Below are 20,059 nucleotides of genomic sequence, written 5' to 3'. Positions count from 1 at the left end.
GAAGTTTAATTTTCAATTTATAAAGATTTCTTAGTTTTGGCATGCTTAGGCTAAAGCATTGCATCCTATTGTGAGGTTTGGTGGTTTGTGCTCCCTGTTGACCTTAGCAATGCGTCCATATCAATTGAGTACGGTTGGATTCATACCTTTAGCGAAACATTGACATTCGCTAGGTCTCCAATGTGGGGTTAGATGTCATGAACCATTAGCCGCACAAGTGAACTTTAATGCACATTGTAGAGGTTTGCACTTGGATATGGTTTGACGGGATATTGAGATGATATCTTTCATACAAAAACATTAAACGCATATGATAATGACACTCTTACACACACTTTCAATTATTCACACGACAAATATTTTTTCGTACTACATATTTGCGGATGATTTTAAGATTTTTTTTTTTTGTGAGAGTCTTTACTTTGTTCCGAATTCTATGTCTAACACCGTGATTTATAAAATACCTATATACAGAAGTTATCCTTAATATTCTTTTGGAAGCATCTCTCAAAACCTTTTTTTTCTTTGGTGATGTTCATTTTCTATCCAACGGTTTATCGAAAGTAGAAACCACAAAATGTATATAGACACACAAATTTATGCACAAATAACTAGACCAATACCAAAATTTGGGTGATATAATTGCAAACATACCATGTTAATGAATTTGATAACTTCCGCTGTCAAAAAAAAAAAAAAAAATGAATTTGATAACTTCCATGCCTTATCCCAATTAGCGAAACAAATTAGTGGAGAAAATAAACTCTATATTAATTCGAACGGATTTAGCCGATGAGAATGTTTTTGATGACACAAAAAGTTGTGTTAATTTATATTTTACGCATCCACATTTGTAAAGAATTTTTTTTCAACATTTATGAAATAAAAGAAAAAACCACATAATAATTTTCAACATTTATGAAATTTGAAAAATGTGTTAATTACTAAAACGTGTTTATGTGTTAATTACTAAAACGTGTTTATGTGTTAAGTTATATGACCCGTCATCGCCCATTCTCTCCCCGACGAAGACACACACACAAAAACAAATCCTAGCTTAGCACCGTCGCGACCGAATTCGAAATTCCGGTTACCCAATCGCCGGAAATATCCACCGCTCGTGGTTACCGAGATTGATTCTCATCGGATCTAGCGGCTCCCTTTCTTCGTCAAGATCTCGTACTTCATTCGAGACCTCGATTCGCTGTGCAAGTTACGATGGAGGCGATCGATGAGTTGTCTCAGCTTTCGGATTCGATGAGACAAGCGGCGGCGCTACTTGCTGACGAAGATCCCGATGAGACCTCTTCTTCTAGACGGCCAGCTACTTCTCTCAACGTCGTTGCCCTAGGGAATGTGGTGGGTTTCTCTCGCCGTTTCTTCGATGTGGTTGTATTTGGTGTTTGTGTGTTAGGTTTATGCTGTGATCGAGTGTAGATTTTGGTCGCCGTATCGTGGATCTTGTGGATCTCGATGAGGTTTTTTGAAATGGTTCCGTAACCTAGGAGTTTGGTAGGATGTATTCTTCGTTCGTAGCTTGTTTTGTTGCGTTTCCCTTTATTAGGGATTAGTTGATTTTATGAGATTCAAACCTGGGAGGTATTGCTTTAAGAGAGAAGGTTGATGTGTTTGGTATTTGAAACTATGAGATATCTATTTTAGAAAGTGTATATCAGAACGAAAAATGTATGAGTTTTGCTCTGTTTCCTTAAACACTTGTCTGTTGGAAGACAGAGGAATAGATTGCTCTGTGCTTGTGATTGGAACTTATAAGCCTTGGAAAAGAAAATTTCTTATGTTTCGATTGAAGTTATTTCACTTTTCTTGGTGGATCAGGGAGCTGGAAAGTCTGCAGTTCTGAATAGTCTAATTGGTCATCCAGTTCTGGTATGTTTTATATTGAATGTGCGGGAATTTGTGTATGTCACTATTGGCTGATACCTTTTCTTAAAGTAACCACTTTCTGTTGTCCTATCTGCTACAATTACCATGGATAGCCGACGGGTGAGAATGGTGCGACACGGGCTCCTATTATCATTGACTTGAGTAGAGAAGAATCACTGAGCAGCAAGGCGATCATCTTGCAAATTGACAATAAAAATCAACAAGTTTCTGCAAGTAAGGGCTCCCTCTGTGCACATATGCTATTTGGAAATGATTAATAAAGCTATTTCTGCATGTAAGATACAATGCATTAGATTAATGTTTGACTGATTTTTCCGTTTTTTTCAATGGGTGTATTATAGGTGCGCTAAGGCATTCTCTACAAGATAGGCTTAGCAAAGGAGCCTCAGGAAGGGGCCGTGATGAAATATACCTAAAACTTCGTACCAGCACAGGTAATTCCTTTCTACTTGCACAATCATAAATGTGAATCCCTATTTATTGCAACATCCATATTATCCAAGCCTAATTCGGATAATGTCCTCTACTTCAGTGAACAGCTCAGCTGTAATGAGTTTAACCCACTAATTCTAACTTCAACTTCTTTTTGGGTAGAATCTGAAGATAAGTCGTGGAAATTGGACTATATATCTAAATGAAGATCTAACTGAAATGTTCTCTTTGGAACATGAATAATCACATAGAATTTCTTTTCTTACTGTTTTCTGTAATCATCATAACATATTTTTCCCTTTTAATTGCAGCTCCACCACTGAAATTGATTGATTTGCCTGGACTGGACCAGCGAATTGTGGACGATTCTATGGTAAGTTGAGGAACTGCTTGATGCCTTTGTCATCCAAATGTCAACCATGGAGAATTTCACAATTTTTTATTAGGCATTCTGGTTGTAGGGAAACATAGATTCATTATCATATTTTCATTGTCATCTTATAATTTGTTTTTCTCCTCTCTTTGCAAGATTGGTGAACATGCACAGCACAACGATGCCATATTGCTGGTTGTTGTGCCTGCTAGCCAGGCATCTGAAATTTCGTCATCTCGAGCCTTGAAGATCGCGAAGGAGTATGATCCAGAGAGTGAGTATATAGGCACTTTCATTATAGAGACCCTTCATCATACTTCTCAACCACTGTGGTTACTACATTTGGATTAAACCATTGGAGCTAAATTTTGTGTATACTAGAACAAATTTTTTTAACATCACACCTTATTTATAGGTACCAGGACAGTAGGAATTATCAGCAAAATTGATCAGGCAGCAGAGAACCCAAAATCCCTTGCAGCAGTTCAGGCTCTTCTTTCAAATCAAGGACCTCCAAAAACAACTGATATTCCATGGGTTGCACTTATTGGCCAATCTGTCTCAATTGCATCAGCGCAGTCTGGTGGCAGTGAGAACTCTTTAGAAACTGCTTGGCGTGCTGAGAGTGAAAGTCTGAAATCCATTTTGACTGGTGCTCCACAAAGCAAACTTGGCAGAATTGCCCTGGTCGACACTCTTGCTAGCCAGATTCGTAGCAGAATGAAGCTCAGGCTTCCAAACATCTTAACTGGGTATTTCCTTTCTCCATATGTTTGCTTTTATATGTCAAATCGATTGTCTGTTTGCCTATTTCTCTGTACTGGTAGTTTAGGGAAGACTTGCAATTTGCTCCATCAAAGCCAATTTGTTTTTTTCTTTCTTTGAAGTTGAAGTCGACCTTTAGGCTTAGTTAGCTAGACTTTCCAGCTCCCATCATCATTAGGCATTAGCGCACTTCTCATTAGATATTTTAGAAAGCTTTGTCCTTGTGTCTTTTTAATCAACATATGGAAGCTAAGTTTCGGAAAAGAAAAAGAAGATTAATATCTTTAACTGATTGAATAGATGAAAATCTACCTAAAAGTCAAGAAATTAAACCTTTATGTTGAATTTGCAATGGAAAGTAACAGTGTTTAACGAATTGGAATAAACCAAAAGGGCAAGATCTTCGAAGGAAGATAAAGCAAAAAAGAAAGTTGCACAAGAGGAAATAGTAATCTGAAATTGGATAGGTACCAGATTTATCTGCCATCATTACTGAGTTCTGAAAATAAGAACTCTTGCTTGCAAGGTCTCTGTTCAATGCTCATCCTCTGTTAAGCTGATATATTTTCTTTTGTCTCCCAAAATGTGATGTCTGTCTTTTGTTTTAGTTTCTCGATGATTATTCAGGGACATGATTTTGGTTCTTATGATAGTGCTGAACTTACAAATTCCTTTCTTACATGCAGACTCCAGGGTAAGTCTCAAATAGTGCAGGACGAATTAGCAAGGCTTGGTGAGCAATTGGTTAGCAGTGCTGAAGGCACAAGGGCAATAGCTTTGGAGCTTTGTCGTGAGTTTGAGGACAAATTTCTTCTCCATTTAGCTGGTGGTGAAGTGAGTATTTTCCTAGATTAGCTGAACCATACTTTAGCCTTTTCATTTTTCTAGTTGTAATGGAAAATGTGTGGTGCTGTTTTAATTTAGACAATTAAGAAATTTAGGAAGATTGTCTGATATCATCTAGTATTTCACGATACTAATACTGGATCTATATGTGATATGTTTCACGGGAAAAGTTTTTGAATTGCATGTCTGGTGGTTGTGCCCGTTCATGTGCTGAAGCCCCTTTTGGATTACGGTAAATATTATTCTCTAATAAAAGTTTGGTTCAGGGAAGTGGTTGGAAGGTTGTTGCAAGTTTTGAAGGCAATTTCCCCAACCGTATCAAAAAGCTTCCATTGGATAGACATTTTGACTTGAACAATGTCAAAAGGGTGGGTTTCTTAAATTTTTTGCCTCGAATTTTATAAACAAGAAAAGTTTTAGACTGGAGTGTAACAGATTGATTTTCCAATTGTTTCAGATCGTGTTGGAGGCAGATGGTTATCAACCTTATCTTATATCTCCAGAGAAAGGGTTGAGATCGTTAATAAAAACCGTTCTTGAGTTGGCTAAAGACCCAGCACGACTATGTGTTGATGAGGTGTGTCCATGTTAGTGTTTATAGCTGGTGTTGTCTTCCTCTTGTTTGAGCTGCGTAGGATTGAAATTTAGAAATTTACTAAATAGTGAAACATTGGCTATGGCTTGTCACACATGGTCTTTTCAACACATTTCACTATGATATTTTAATTCTCCTGATCCAGATTTATTAAAGTCCTACTCAACCTTATCACAAATACTGTCATGGTTCATTTTTATTCTGATGATTTTCCAACCTGGTTGCCTTACAGTCTCATCTGTTACTGAGCTAATATGGTCTGAACTTTTTATTAGGTTCACCGAGTGCTTGTTGACATAGTTTCAGCTTCCGCGAATGCCACACCTGGTCTTGGGAGATATCCTCCTTTTAAGAGAGAGGTAATAATGCTTTCCACTGCTCTTTCAGTAGCATTTTTCATATTAGTAATAGCTGTTCTTTTCTTAAATAATCGTCAACCAGGTTGTAGCTATAGCTAGTGCCGCACTTGATGGATTCAAGAATGAAGCTAAGAAGATGGTAGTTGCATTAGTTGATATGGAGCGTGCATTTGTACCACCTCAGCACTTCATCCGCCTCGTACAAAGAAGGTAACATCAGCTTCCCTTTCTTTGCTTTTTGGCTGTCATTTCGAGTGGCGTTATCATACTCAAACGTATAGATTATTATCTTAAAATTCCTATCTTTTAATGTAAGACGGTTTTAAACATGTTCAAATGGATCTACTTTCTTGTGTGTCCGGCTATTTTTTATATCTTTGCCTGTGAAAGGAACATTTATGTATCTGAATAGTTTCATTACATTCACAAATTTGACCTTTTTAATAGTCTCATAGCTGAAAGCCATGATATTTACAATATACATGTTACAAGTTCTTATGTGATGCATATCTCACTAAATTTTCGTTTTTTTGGCTGTGCGGTTTACTATCTTTATCAGAATGGAAAGGCAGCGTCGTGAGGAGGAGCTAAAAGGTCGTTCCTCTAAAAAGGGACAAGATGCAGAGCAGTCTCTCTTAAACAGGGTTTGCTTTTATCTCAGAATCAATCTGGATTCACTTACTGGATAGTGCTTCTACTATTTTTTTTCTTATATGAAAGTACATAATGAAACAATTCTTGTTTTTGCTTGTAAATCAGGCAACTAGTCCTCAGCCAGATGGGCCATCATCAACTGGTGGTAGCTTAAAATCTTTGAGAGACAAATTAATGCCGCAAGATAAAGACAAAGATAAAGATAAAGAGACTCCGGAGGTGTCTGGTCTGAAGACTGCTGGACCTGAGGGAGAGATAACAGCAGGTCCTTATTCTTCCATATTTCTACAGTGGCTATCTAACAATTGTTTTTTTACTAGCGATCCATTTTCCTTGCATTACATGTTATCTGTCAGTTCAAATTGCATGATTTTATCTTCTTTTCTATTTCCTTTCTCATTTAAGCATTGAACTGGTGCAGGATCAGCTTTTTTCTTTATTTGTTGATAAAAACCAACTTCAGAGCTTTTCTGGTCCAATTTTGTGATCTCCTTTTTAATAGTCTGCCACTTTAGCCTTGACCTATCGTAGGATAATTTTTCGAGGTTTTAGTTTGTTATAAAAACCAACTGCCAAGGTCTTCATCATAAATTTTCTTCTGTTGTGCAGGGTACTTAATGAAGAAAAGTGCAAAGACAAATGGGTGGAGTAGGCGATGGTTTGTTCTGAATGAAAAAACAGGAAAGGTTAGTATTGATACAAATATTTGCGAAAAAGAAAGCTGTGTGCACTCTAATTGTAATTGTAATGCTGGTAGTATACTATCCCTCACAATGTTACTCTTTTTTCTAGAAGAACTTTTTGTAATTGATATTGAAGTGATCTGCCTTTGCATTTACCTTTCTTCAGCTTGGCTATACAAAAAAACAAGAAGAGAGAAACTTCCGCGGCACTGTAACTTTGGAGGTAAAATTTTCTTGCATTACTTCCTTTTCTTTGGTCAAAGTCGAAAATAACTGCAACCAAAAGAGTAATAATAGGATTTCATATTTACATTGCTCTTCCACCCGGTCCTTTAAGCAGAGTGATTATTACTTTTAATTGTGAAGCGTACACCATAAAACGGTTTATTACCATTATTGCTGATAAGAATACCTGGATACTCCATAAATAACATATAGCTTTTTGGAAATATTATCGAGGTACACAATACTCAATACTTTTTGTCTCATAAAACTTTTTAATCTGCTCAGGAATGCAGTATCGAAGAAATTTCTGATGATGAAGGAGAAAAATCAAAGAGCTCTAAAGATAAGAAATCAAATGGACCTGATTCAAAAGGACCAGGCCTTGTATTTAAGATAACTTGCAGGGTTCCTTATAAGACTGTACTTAAAGGTATGCCAAGCGATTATCAATATTAACTGCTTGACCCTCTTTTCACTCTTTTATATGAGCAAATTCTCAAAAGCTCTTATATTGCAGCTCATAATGCGTTGGTTCTCAAGGCCGAGAGCATGGTTGATAAGAATGAATGGATTGATAAGCTGCAAAAGGTTATCCAGGCCCGAGGAGGCCAAGTGGGTAGCGCTTCCATGAGACAAAGTCTTTCAGAAGGTTCACTTGTAAGTCACACAAGGAAACTATCTGCTTATTCATTGAATTTGCTTTTCAAACTTTCCCTTAAAAGTTTGCTAGCTGATCTTAATGCAGTACCAATATCATGATGATTAAGTCTTTGCTATAAATTCCCTATATATAAATGAGTAAAAACTGATGTCTTTGTTGGTCGTACTTGAAGAGGGTTATAATTTTGTTAGGCGTAAGCGTTTAAGATAGCTTTGTTTGGGCATGTGAGGCGTTTAGTTTTCCTGATGGGGTGGTAAATTACAGTTTTGCTTTACTTGTCTAATTTTCTTTCCTTTCTCAGGATAAGATGGTAAGGAAACCGGTCGACCCAGAAGAGGAATTGCGGTGGATGTCCCAAGAAGTACGGGGTTACGTTGAAGCTGTTCTCAACAGTCTAGCTGCCAATGTTCCAAAGGTGGACTATTCAATTTTCTTGTGGATCCTTAATTTCCCATGCCATCTTGCTTTTCATTACTCGATCACATTACTAAAACTGTGACTTCAACAGGCTGTTGTTCTTTGTCAAGTGGAGAAATCAAAGGAAGACATGCTGAATCAGCTATACAGCTCTATCAGGTTTTGTTCATATCCTTTCCCAATGTATTATTGTAACATCAATATGGCTGTTTGTGTTGTACTTATATATCTCTCACTTGCATTGATCTGCAGCGCAATTGGTAATGAGAGGATTGAATCATTGATTCAAGAGGATCAGAATGTCAAAAGACGAAGAGACCGTTACCAGAAACAGTCCTCTCTTCTCACAAAGCTCACAAGGCAGCTTAGCATTCACGATAACAGAGCAGCTGCTGCTTCAAGCTGGTCTGACAATAGTGGCACTGGTATATATACACAATTACACACACTCATCTACCCTTTCGATGTTGTGCTAATATGTAACCGCAAAATGCATGGGATTGATTCGTTTTCGTGTATCGTCTTTGTTTGTTTTTATCTGCAGAAAGCAGCCCGAGAACCAATGGAGGGTCAACAGGAGAGGACTGGATGAATGCGTTTAACGCAGCTGCTAGTGGACCTGACTCATTGAAGAGATACGGATCTGGCGGCCATAGCCGCCGTTACAGTGATCCAGCGCAGAACGGTGAGGATTCTTCTGGATCTGGCGGCAGCTCCCGTCGTACCACGCCAAACCGACTCCCACCAGCACCGCCACAGTCTGGATCATCTTACAGGTATTAGAAATCTGGTTGATTTCCAGGATTGTTATTGAAAGAACCATAAAAACACAATTCTTTTTTTGCCCTTTCGGATTGGTCCCCGTTTTTGGGACTATTTTTCTTATTTCCTCACTAGTTAAAAAAAAAAACAGAATGATAATATGATGATGATGTACTTGCGTGTGTTTGTAGATAGATATTTGTTAGTGACACATATGAGTTTGGTCTTCATTTGGTAATATGCTTTTTATTAAAGAAAATGTTACTTTTCTTTGAACCGTATCTAAATCTTGGGTAAGTGAAAGTGTAGAATTTTCCATTTTTTCACCAAGCTTATGTCTCTCTCTCTCTCTCTCTCTCTCTCTCTCTCTATACTCTATAGAGTGTCTATCAATTAAGTTTCATGGAATTGTCCAGGTAAATTGTAGTCCAATCTAATCATAGGCAAATTCGAATAACCAACCAAAAAGGGAAATGACTAAACGAAAAAATTATTTTAAGATTAAACGAAATCGATTACCTTTATCAAGTTCATCATTCCACAATGGATACAAAAAAATGAGGAAGTTGCGATTCAAGTCCGCCCCTGCTCTCAATCTCCAACGGTCATATTTTTGCGTAACTCTGTTTTTTTCCCGCCAATGCCGAAATCTTTTTCTTAGGCCGGTCGTACCTTTTTTTTTTGATCCTTTTGTATCAATTTGATAATAAATCGACATGGCAATTGCACGAGGAAAAACAAACCCTAAAATTGGATTAGAACCATACGTCAAAACCTCATGAGCTCTGTTTTGGTAAATCCTATGATCTTCCGAATTCTGTTTTAGAGAGAAGATCTCCCTCAAACCCTCCTTCGAAATTAATTGGATTGAAGGAGAAATTGGGTAAAATAGGTCGACCGTCATTCTCTGTTTTTACCCGATTTCGTCTTCAAATCCAACTAATTTGGAATCTACATCATCAGAGAGTGCCTTGGCTGAGTCCCTATTGTTGTTATTTGGTGATGATCTCTTATTCTACATATATACTTTTCTTAATCTTTGACTATACAGAAATATATACATGACAACGCATATGCATGATGGAAGGTACTACTTACTTCTGGCAATGAGTATGTTGCATTACGTGCAGATCCAACATGTGTCATTTTAAAACCAAAATGCCTAACTTCTGAAGAAAGTTGGACATTTTCCAAAAGATAGCATTTCCTAGAAAGGACACATCGTGTAAGCTTTCAAGGAAGATAGTTTTTTACGTTTAAGTAAAACAGAGAAACTTCTTTTACATTGTGTAGAATATGAGGTTGATGAAGAAATGGAAAAGATGAGCAAGCAGATGATCAAACATTGTGGAGGTCTACCGTTGGCTGTTAAGGTGTTAGGAGGGTTTTTAGCTGCCCAACACACATAAAGTGAATGGAAAAGGGTTTTTGAGAATATTGGATCTCATACTGTTGGAGGGACTAGCTTCGATGACGGAAATCTCAGTTCGGTTTATAATATATTGTTTCTGAGCTTTGAAGAGCTGCCTATGTATTTGAAGCACTGCTTCTCTACCTTGTCCATTTTCCAGAAGATTTTCCAATAGATGTTGGAAATTTGTCCTATTTATGGGCAGCATAAGGAATACCAAGGCCGAGGTATTGTAATGGAGCGACCATTAGAGAGGTTGCAGATGGGTACATAGAAGAATTGGCGAAGAGAAACATGGTTATTTCTAAAAGAGATGCTAGAACTTCAAGATTTGAAACATGTCACCTACATGATATGATGAGAGAAGTTTGTCTTCTTAAAGTCGAAGAAGAGAATTTCATGTGCATTGTTGATACACTTCCCTTCTCACCTGACAACCATATCTCTAACTGATTGTCGTTTGGTGGAGGATCCGTTGTCGATGCTAGAGAAGTTGCCTAATCTATATGAACTCAGTTTATTGAATACATCTTTCTGTGGGAGAAGAATGGTTTGTTCTGGCGGTGGGTTTCCGCAATTACATAAGCTTAAGTTATCTGGACTAGATGACTTGGAAGAGTGGATAGTGAAAGAAGGCTCCATGCCACTTCTTCATACTCTCTCGATCCGTCGTTGTAACAAGTTAAAGGAGCATCTTGATGGACTGAGATTTTTCAGTTCTTTGGAAGAATTGAATATTTACACGGTTCATTTGGAGTTTATGGAAGCATTGTCTAAAGAAGGAGAAGAATACTGTAAAATTCCAACACATTCCTCTTGTTCGAATTAACTAAGACTATCCAATAATTTTATGGAATAACAGTAGTTAAACCTTACTTTAATAATTATTAAAACATTAAAGTAAGGTTTAAGCTTCGTTAGTTCGTTGTTTTAAAAACAACATGTAACACTCCGGTTTCAGGAATATGGTTGTGGATGTCGGATTCACACACTCAAGTATTTTTATTAATAGGGTAGATTATTCTTGAGGGACAAAAAATAATAGTGTAAAAAGCTTATGAATTGCTACAAAAATTGCTATAGTATTTCTTGCTTGAGGGAGAGATCCCCTTTACATGGCCATTGGCCTTTATATTTATACATAGAAAAACGACATTTAAATGGCTAATTAAGTACAATTATTCCCTCTTAAATGTGTCCGTTTTGATCTTTTGCTTTTAATGCTTAACGTTTGAATTTAAGTTGACTCTGATCTTCATGGGCCTCGCCTTTTGGCCCAAATGTCCTTGAACCAAATTAACCATGACTTTGATGTCGGACTCATATCGAAGTGCAATCACTTCGAATTCTCCTTATGGTGATAACCACTTCGACTGTTCTTTTGACTTCTGGGTCTAATGGGCTTTATCCTTTATGGGCTGTTACCCTGACTATGTGGCAATGTTTGGTTGGTCCTGGACCTCTGGTGCGGGATCCGACACCAACAATTAGCCTCCCAAGTTCTTCGAAGTGCCATTCCAATTCGAAGACTTTAAATGCTTAAATGACCAAAGATTGCGCTCGAGAATCTTTCTGATTTCCCGCCGAAAATTTCATCACTCCTTTAATTCCGGCACTAGCCATTTTTAACCGAGTGACATCTGTCATCATTATGACCGTATAGTAATTAATTACTATTAAAACGGGAAAAACTTTCCCACTTCCCACACAACTTCCGAGGCGGTTTCATCATTTAGCTTGTGTAAGGTAACTTCTTCTCACCATCATTTTCTTCTTTTACTTTTGTGCTTTAATCAAAACTTCTCTCTACTTTTCTTCGCCGAACCTCTCTTCGCCGGATCTTGAATTTTTCATTTTTCTCCGATGACTTCCGATTCTGAGAGACCTGAATCTCCGTCTTACGATGAGAGGCGTTCTAGTAATGACGAATGCACTCGTCCTAACGATATTGCCGGTCCTCATTACAAATCCACCTGTACTCTTCAATCCCTTGAGCGATTAAAGGGGCTTTGTCAAATTCCTCCTGGAATCATAGCAGAGGCACAGATAGCCGATCCTACGGAATCCCCGGAGAACCACCGCGACGGCTACTTTTGTGTTTACGAAATCTACTTCAAGGGCTGCGGATTGACCTTCCCCCTTCCCGAAGCCCTAGTTCGATTCTTGGCGGCTCTTGAGATTGCTTTACCTCAACTAACCCCCAATCTCCTCCGAACCATCCTCGGGATTATAACCGTTGCGGCAGAGGCTGGCTACGTCATTGGAGTCCCCGAGCTGAATGAACTCCTAAGTGTAAGGAGTTCATCAAAGAAAACAGGGTACTTCTCGGCGTATCCAAATGCCAACAGGAACGTTATTTCGCACCTCTCGAACAAAGATGAAAACTGGCACCATCCTTGGTTCCTGATTAGGAAAACTCCTGCTTCAATTGGAAATCTTTCCGATGTACTCCCATCGAAGTGGTCTGCGAAGCCTGGTAGAAATTAGGTCGTATATTCCTTCCTTGGTTGTTTTATTTTTTACTGACCAAACTCGTTGTTTTCACTTCGTAAACGTCATCGCTTTGACCCTTCCGACTGAAGAATTCGTCAAGTTCTTCAAAACAATCCTTGAAGGGGAAACCCTTTGGAATTCTTTCACCCTCGATCGGTTCGTTGAGGCCAACCGAAAACTTAGGATGAGTCCTCCCAATCTACTTCATCGTCTTCCGCCTCCTCCCTCAACTCAGGGAATGTCAGCTCGGGCCCTTACTGCCCAGCATAAGAAACTCTCCAAGCCGATAGCAGAGGCTTGTGATGAAAACAAGGCGTTCCTTGCGGCCGCCATTGACAAAAAAGACTACAGCAGGACCCTGCTGGTTGATGATAACAGCACCGAGGGAGCCAGATCCGTTGCTGCTTATAGGTTAACACCTCGTCGCGAACGTCATGACGAACGTTCTCCTCGGAGAGAGCGATCTCCTCGTCGTGATTCTCCTCGTCCTCCCCGAGACGATTTTAGCAGTGAACCACTTAAGAACTTGGTTCGCAGGAAGGGAGACAAGTCATCCCGTAGTGACTCTTCTTCGCGAAGGGAGAAATCAAGGGCCCGGACTGACCGTTCACCTCGATCATCCCCTCCCACTGAACCAATGGGTCCTCCTCGACCTATTGATATGTCTTCTTCTTCCCAGCCTGACAGCGAGAAGACTGCTCGGAGTCCATCTCCTAAAAAGGGAGATTCTGAATCTCGAGATGCTTCCTCGAGGTTAAAGCATGCTCTTGTCCCTCAAGTCAAATCGCTTTCAGGTTTGGTGATTTACACATACTTAAAAGTTTTTGTTTCTATTAAGATTCCAATTTTTACAACTCTTCCTCCTTCGCAGCTATGGAAAAAGAAGGCAGCGTCTTCCGATGCTTCAAGACCCGATCGGGTTCGATCCTGCCAGACTTCGACAACTGGCGCCCTGCGATTCGTGAACGCTATTTGCTTCATGCTCATCATTCATCTCGGGTTAGTTCCGCTTTATTTTTCCGATTGTGCTGCCGTTCTTCGAAATGACTCACCATCCCGGTTTTATGCATAATGCCAGGCTAACGGTGAGCTTAATGACATGATTGAACATTATGAGGGGCTGGTCATTGGTCGGGAAAAGGAGATTGACGCGTGGAAGAAAAAACTTTCTGCTCTTGAGGCTGAACTAAGCTCTTCTACCGGCTCCAAGCACGATATGGAGGACAAGGTCGACAGTCTAACATCCGAGCTTGTAAAGATAAAGGGGTAGTTGCAGGACCAGTACGACCAGAACTTCAAACTCCAGGATGAGCTTTCTCGTGTTCAGGGTAGGCTTCACGAATCTGAATCAAACGCCGATACCCTGAACAACCAACTTACTGAGCTTAACGCGAAGTACAAGGCGATCACCAAATTGCGTGATTTCGAATTGGCGAGGTCGGCATCAAAAGCCAGAAAAGAGGTGAAGGGACGCGGGATGGAGTTGATCCAAGGAGCCATCCGCTTCATTCAAACCGAGAAAGCTAGGTCAGATCTGGAATCAGACATCAAGGAGCACGAGAGCAACCTGATTTTGTTGGATCAAATCCATGAAACGGATTTCTCCGAGGTACAAGAGAGGACCGAACTATCGGCTAATCTTTCTGAAAAGCGGAGTCGCTTGGCAGCTCTTCCTACTTCGACCTTCAACCCGCAGGACTTCGAGGAATTCTTCACTGAATCGCCTCCTATAAGTGAATCGGGTCTAGACTGGGCAGGTAACGCTTGGCTCCTGACTCTTACTACCTTTTTATCACTTTATGTTGTTTTTTTTTTAAATTGACTCGAACCGTCCTTCCCAGGCCCAAGTGAGACGGAAGATGTCGTTCCACCAGAAGTTCCTGTGACACCGGAGGTCACCCCGGAGGATGGTTGTACTGTGGAGGGCGGACCAGGAGCTCCATCTGACCAAGTACCAGCCAAGGAGGCGAATGAAACTTTGACTGTCGAGCCGGAGTCCGAGGTGGCTGTTACTCCGTAGTGGCTGCGTCCACTTTAAATTGGGAATTGTCCCATTAATTCTAAAACTTAATTTCGAACTTGTTTTTGCCTAAGGAGGCTTTATTATTTCTTTTGAACAAGATATTTGCCTAAGGAGGCTTTTAAACCTTTCTAGGTTTTGACCCCAAGGGGGTTTGGTTAAAATTATGTGCGGGTTTGCAAAGTCCGCTTTTAACCCTTTGTGGCCTTGTGGTTATGCTTTCGAGATTTTTAGGCTGATCAGACCTTTCTCTTTAGAATGCGAGAACTGAGCTCGGCTTAAAGCGAGTTCCCCACTTCGTTTTTAGTCAACTCGAGAAATTTGTTGGGCTTGCGCCTTAGAAACTTTTGTAGTTAATGCGACGGTTGCTCTTTCCCTTCTTATTTCTTAAAAGTAGGAAAAACGGCTCGTCTTTAATGCAATAACTGCCTTTTCTCGATTTTCCATTAATGGTTTAAACCATTAGGGCACGCCACCATTATTGAATTTTCATTCCCAAGACAAACTCTAACCCTATTATAAGTAAGAGCTTGTTCGCCTTTGATCTTTCCTCAAGAAACTTCATAACACCACATTAATGGAAAACGAAAAAGTAGCCCCCATTGATCCCGGCAGCCCACTCTTCTTGTCCGGCGACGGCTTTGAACCGGCCGGCGTTCTTTTCCCTCACGCCGTCTTTCACTTTCCTTCAAAGGAGAAGAAAGAGGCTTGCGACTTCATTGAAAAGGTTAATATCTGTCGTCTTTGATTAAAAACTTTTGTTTCATCTTGTTCATTCATCTTTATGCTAGGTCGCCGAAAAGCACCGTCGCTTGTGTGAAGAGAGACAGCGGCTGGGCCTGAAAAGGCAAACACTCGATGCTCGCATCGCTCGGGTGGAGAGGAAGATACGGGCTTTGGAAAGTGATCCCTTTCAATGGGAATGGCGGAACTTTGATTCTGTCGCTGAGATCCCGAAGATGCTCTGGATGTATCTCCGCGCTAAAGGAGTCCCGGGTCCCGTGAATGCCCCGGTCTATACCGTTCCATCTGACAGCGAAGAAGAAGACGAGGAGGAGGCCAGCACCTGTCGAAAACGCGTTCGAGATTGTTCCGAAGTGGATGCCAAGAACAAGGCGTCCACTTCGAAAGTTAAACCGGCAATGAAGGAGCCTGTTCCTGAGCCTCTTCCTTAAATGTTACCTAACTCTGCTCCTATTTTGAACTCGTAATGGGCTTTGGCCCCTTTTTATTTATGGAAACATTTGCAATTTTCCTTACTCTTCAAATATTCTCGGAGATACATCTTTTAATGCAGGATTGGTTTAAGGGCATAAATCTCTCCGTAAATCATTCCATTATTAGGATAGAATCCGCAGTTTACTAGGAATACGATATTCCTATAACTTATAGTCTCAACTTCTCTTTTCTCCTTATCACTCTATTTCATTTTAGCAGGTATGGAGTTCAACCTTCGATGTTCAGAATCTATGCCCGACTTCTCCAGGATCGGAATGATAAACGAAGATGCCCGAAATGAGCCAAATAGGCGGCCTCTTCCACTTCGCGGCTTCTTAAGATTCCAGATCCGAGCTCCATGTGCTTTGATCAGGGATCTCCCAATCAGAGACCAAGGAACAGCGATGGCGTTCATAGAGGCACTTGCGCTTCAACATCGGAAGCTTACGTTGGAAAAGAGGAGACTCCGGAAGAAGATTAACCGGATGCAATGCAGGCTTACTAATCAAGAGATCTTCACGTCCTTGAATCTCACCCTGGAGAATGGGTCGAGCTTAGAATCTCTGACTTCGCTCGAATTCCGGATTGCATGAAGCCAATCCTCGACCTTGCTGGTCAAGGAGTTGAAGTGTTCTGCTCGTCAACAAGATCTCCATAACCCGAAGTGTATGATGAAGGACATTCCATTTTTGTTGTTTGAATAAACGCTTTATTTCCAATCTCTTGTATGTTCGCATAGCCAAACCTTTATTTGCTTCATTTGTTCGCACAGTCGAACTTTTCCCTTTAATACAGAAATAAAACAAATTTTTATTAATAGCTGAACTCGTTTCCGAGCTGCCTACGTACCCATTTCGGGATCAAGCCACACCGTAGTTCATGTACATATAAAATGCATGTAGCTTTAAATATAAAACTTCTTTAGGTTGATCACATTCCAAGGTCGCTTGACTGGCCTGTCTTCTAAGTCTTTCAATCTGTAGACACCGTTCCGAACCACATCGGTAACAATGTAAGGTCCTTCCCAATTAATACCAAGTTTACCGGCACCTTCTTCTTTTTTATTGTCAAAGACGCGCCTTAACACATAATCTCCCACGAAGAACGGCCTACTTTTGACTTTAGAATTGTAATATCGGGCTGCTGCCTGCTGGTAGTTCTAAATCCGAATCAAAGCTTGATCACGCCTTTCATTTATGGTATCTAGTGAATCATTAAGCATTACTGAATTTTCTTCCTCATTTAATGGTGCTTCTGTTCGGCGAAGTCCGGGCACGTTGAGTTCAGCTGGTACTACTGCCTCCATGCCATAAACCAAAGAGAATGGAGTTTCTCCGGTAGGTCGCCTAGGGGTTGTACGATAGGCCCATAGGACGGGTTGGAGTTCTTCGTACCATCCTCCCTTTAGATGACTTAAACGTTTCTTGAGATTGCTCAATATCGTCTTGTTCGCGGCTTCAGCTTGACCGTTTCCTTGCAGATATCGTGGAGTAGAGTAACTGACTTTGATTCCCCAGTCCGCACAAAAGGCATCAAACTCTTGTGAAATGAATTGTGGCCCGTTATCGGTGACTATTTCATACGGAACTCCATGTCGACATATAATATACTTCCAAATGAAAGTCTTTACCGCCGAATCCTTGATGCCAACATATGCCTCAGCTTCAATCCATTTCGAAAAGTAATCCGTCAAGACCAAAAGGTATTGTACACCTCGATTTGATATGTGCAATGGTCCAATGATGTCCATTGACCATCTCATAAACGGGTACGGGGCGGAGATGGAAGAGAATAACTCTGAAGGTTGATGGATCAATGGTGCATGGAGTTGGCAGCGCTTACATCTTTGGGCAAATTTAACACAATCCGTGATCATAGTGGGCCAATAGTATCCCATTCTTTTAACTTTAAAAGCCATAGCTCTTCCTGATGAATGACTCCCACATAATCCTTCATGCACTTCGCTCATGACGATTTCGACTTCGGGCCCAAAAATGCATAATAGGTAAGGGTCACTAACACCTCGTCTATATAATGCATCCTTTGATAGGCAAAATTTCGCGCTAACGATTCTTATTTTCCTAGCTTGCCACTTATTCTTTGGGAGCTCGCCTGTCATGATGTAGCGCTTTATTGGCTCCCTCCAGTCAGCCCCCCAGTCTTTAGCCGGAATTTGGTCAACCTTGTGAAATACTCGTGGCTCTGGCTCGGGGTGTTCGTTTGGTTCAAGAACATCCTCCTCGATTAACGGCTCGGTTTCTAATATCGTTTCTGGAATCACATCTTCTGCTAAGACCACGAGTTCCTAGTTAGATGTGTTTGATCCCTTTGACTTCCTCCGTTTGTTGGGTGGCGGTTCGATCTCTGGTTCGCCACGGTCACGTGCCGCTGCTCGAGACCTTGTAACGACGAGGGTTTCTTTGTTGTCTTGAATGCTTTGCTCCGAAATGCATTCCACTGGAATAACTCTTTTCAACTCAGGATCTGATGTCGACGCCAATGCGGCAAGTGCATCCGCAGTTGTATTCTCCCCCCAAGGTATGCGGATTAATTTGAATTTCAAGAAATTTTTAGATAGATCCTTCACCACTTCGAGGTACGCTTCCATTCTTGAGTCTTTGGCTTCATAGTCTCCATTAAACTGGTTGACTACTAATTGCAAATCACAATAAGCCACTATTTCCTTAGCTCCAACTCCTTGTGCCAATCAAAGTTCGGCGATCAAGGCTTCGTATTCTGCCTCATTATTGGAGGCATTGAATAACAATCGGAATGATTGTTCTAGAATTTCTGATGTCGGAGACTCCAACTTGATTCCCACTCCGGATCCTTGCTTTGTTGAAGACCCATCTAAGTGTAATTTCCAAGTTTGGTTCTCAGGTTGCTCTATCGTTCCAGGTATTGGTAGCTCGGTCAAGAAATCTGCTAAAACCTGAGCCTTTATACTGATCCGGCTTTTGAATTCTATATCGTACTCGCTTAATTCTACTGCCCATTTCGCCAAACGTCCGGACTGACTTGGACTATGAAGTATTGTTTGGAGTGGTTGGTTGGTTAATGCTTCAACCGGATGGGATTAAAAATATGGGCGCAGCTTCCGAGCCGAAGTCACCACCGCGAGTACGAGTTTTTCCATCATTGTGTATCTGGTTTCCGGATCCGTCATTGACTTACTCACATAGTAAATTGGCTTCTGTTCCCCGCGGTCTTCCCGAACCAAGACTCCACTAACCGCATGGTTTGAAACTGACACGTACAAATAAAGTTTTTCATCCACTTCTGGTTTGGACAGTATAGGTGGAGTGGTTAAGTATGCCTTAAGCTGCCCAAAAGCTTCTTCACACTTCTCATCCCAAAGGAATCCTTTGTTTCCTTTTAGAATTTGGTAGAAAGGTAACGACTTATCTGTTGATCTCGAGATAAAACGATTCAAAGCCGCAATCCGCCCAGTCAACCGTTGTACTTCCTTGAAGTTTCTTGGAGATGGCATGTTTAGAAAGGCGTTTATTTGATTTGGATTGGCTTCAATCCCTCTTTCTGTCACAATATAGCCAAGAAACTCTCCGGATGGGACTCCGAATGTGCACTTCGCCGGGTTCAGCTTCATTTGATATTTATTGAGAATATCAAAACATTCCTCTAAATGCTTAACATGATCTTCTTTCTTTAACGATTTAACCGACATATCATCTATGTAGACTTCCATTGTTTTCCCGAGATGATGGTGGAACATTTTATTAACCAACCGTTGATAAGTTGCCCCTGCATTTTTCAAACCGAAAGGCATTACCTTATAACAATAGATACCTCTATCAGTGATAAATGACGTTTTTTCTTGGTCTTCGGGGTTCATCATTATTTGATTATAACCCGAGAAGGCATCCATGAATGTTAACAGCTTATTCCCAGCGGTGGATTCTACAAGTCGATCTATATGCGGGAGCGGGAAACTGTCTTTGGGACATGCTTTATTGAGGTCTGTGAAGTCGATGCAAACCCTATCTTTCCCATTCTTCTTCTTGACAACGACAGTGTTTGCTACCCATTCCGGGTATTGCACTTCTCTTATGGACCCTATCTTCAAAAGTTTATCCACTTCGTCATTTACTATTTTTGCTCGCTCTACTCCAAGCTTTCTTCTTTTTTGTTTCACCGGTTTGAAGCTCGGATCCACGTTTAGTTCATGACAAATTATACTCGGATTTATGCCAGGCATATCCGCCGCTGACCACGCAAACGA

General features: G+C 40.5%; 1 protein-coding gene and 2 pseudogenes across 1 annotated transcript; all 3 read left to right on the top strand.

Annotated features, from left to right (window-relative positions):
- Nucleotides 1–1,010: 1,010 nt before the first annotated feature.
- On the top strand, nt 1,011–8,953 carry LOC9324261 (dynamin-2B). The gene is made up of 22 exons (XM_002888152.2): nt 1,011–1,359; nt 1,837–1,887; nt 1,998–2,118; nt 2,247–2,339; nt 2,649–2,710; nt 2,867–2,984; nt 3,126–3,462; nt 4,162–4,309; nt 4,588–4,689; nt 4,779–4,898; nt 5,192–5,275; nt 5,358–5,485; nt 5,835–5,919; nt 6,035–6,194; nt 6,539–6,615; nt 6,779–6,835; nt 7,123–7,267; nt 7,355–7,494; nt 7,800–7,913; nt 8,007–8,074; nt 8,168–8,340; nt 8,460–8,953. Exons 1-22 carry the CDS (start codon nt 1,219–1,221, stop codon nt 8,696–8,698), a joined length of 2,763 nt encoding a protein of 920 aa, XP_002888198.1. The 5' UTR covers nt 1,011–1,218; the 3' UTR covers nt 8,699–8,953.
- Nucleotides 8,954–10,011: 1,058 nt separating this feature from the next.
- LOC110230881 lies at nt 10,012–10,541 on the top strand (annotated as a pseudogene).
- A 1,410-nt stretch (nt 10,542–11,951) lies between these two features.
- On the top strand, nt 11,952–14,601 carry LOC110230776 (annotated as a pseudogene).
- Nucleotides 14,602–20,059: the final 5,458 nt, after the last annotated feature.

Source organism: Arabidopsis lyrata (genome assembly GCF_000004255.2).
Source record: "Arabidopsis lyrata subsp. lyrata unplaced genomic scaffold ARALYscaffold_2, whole genome shotgun sequence".
NCBI classification, from domain to species: Eukaryota; Viridiplantae; Streptophyta; class Magnoliopsida; order Brassicales; family Brassicaceae; genus Arabidopsis; species Arabidopsis lyrata.
The sequence above is the reverse complement of the archived record's forward strand: the minus strand, read 5'-3'. Positions and strand labels throughout refer to the sequence as shown.

Excerpts from the sequence above, each read along its gene's own strand:
- LOC9324261 (XM_002888152.2), top strand. The coding sequence starts at position 1,219 with ATGGAGGCGATCGATGAGTTGTCTCAGCTTTCGGATTCGATGAGACAA. Across the intron at positions 2,985-3,125 it reads GAAGGAGTATGATCCAGAGA|GTACCAGGACAGTAGGAATT; the intron begins GTGAGTATATAG and ends CCTTATTTATAG. Across the intron at positions 6,616-6,778 it reads TGAATGAAAAAACAGGAAAG|CTTGGCTATACAAAAAAACA; the intron begins GTTAGTATTGAT and ends ACCTTTCTTCAG.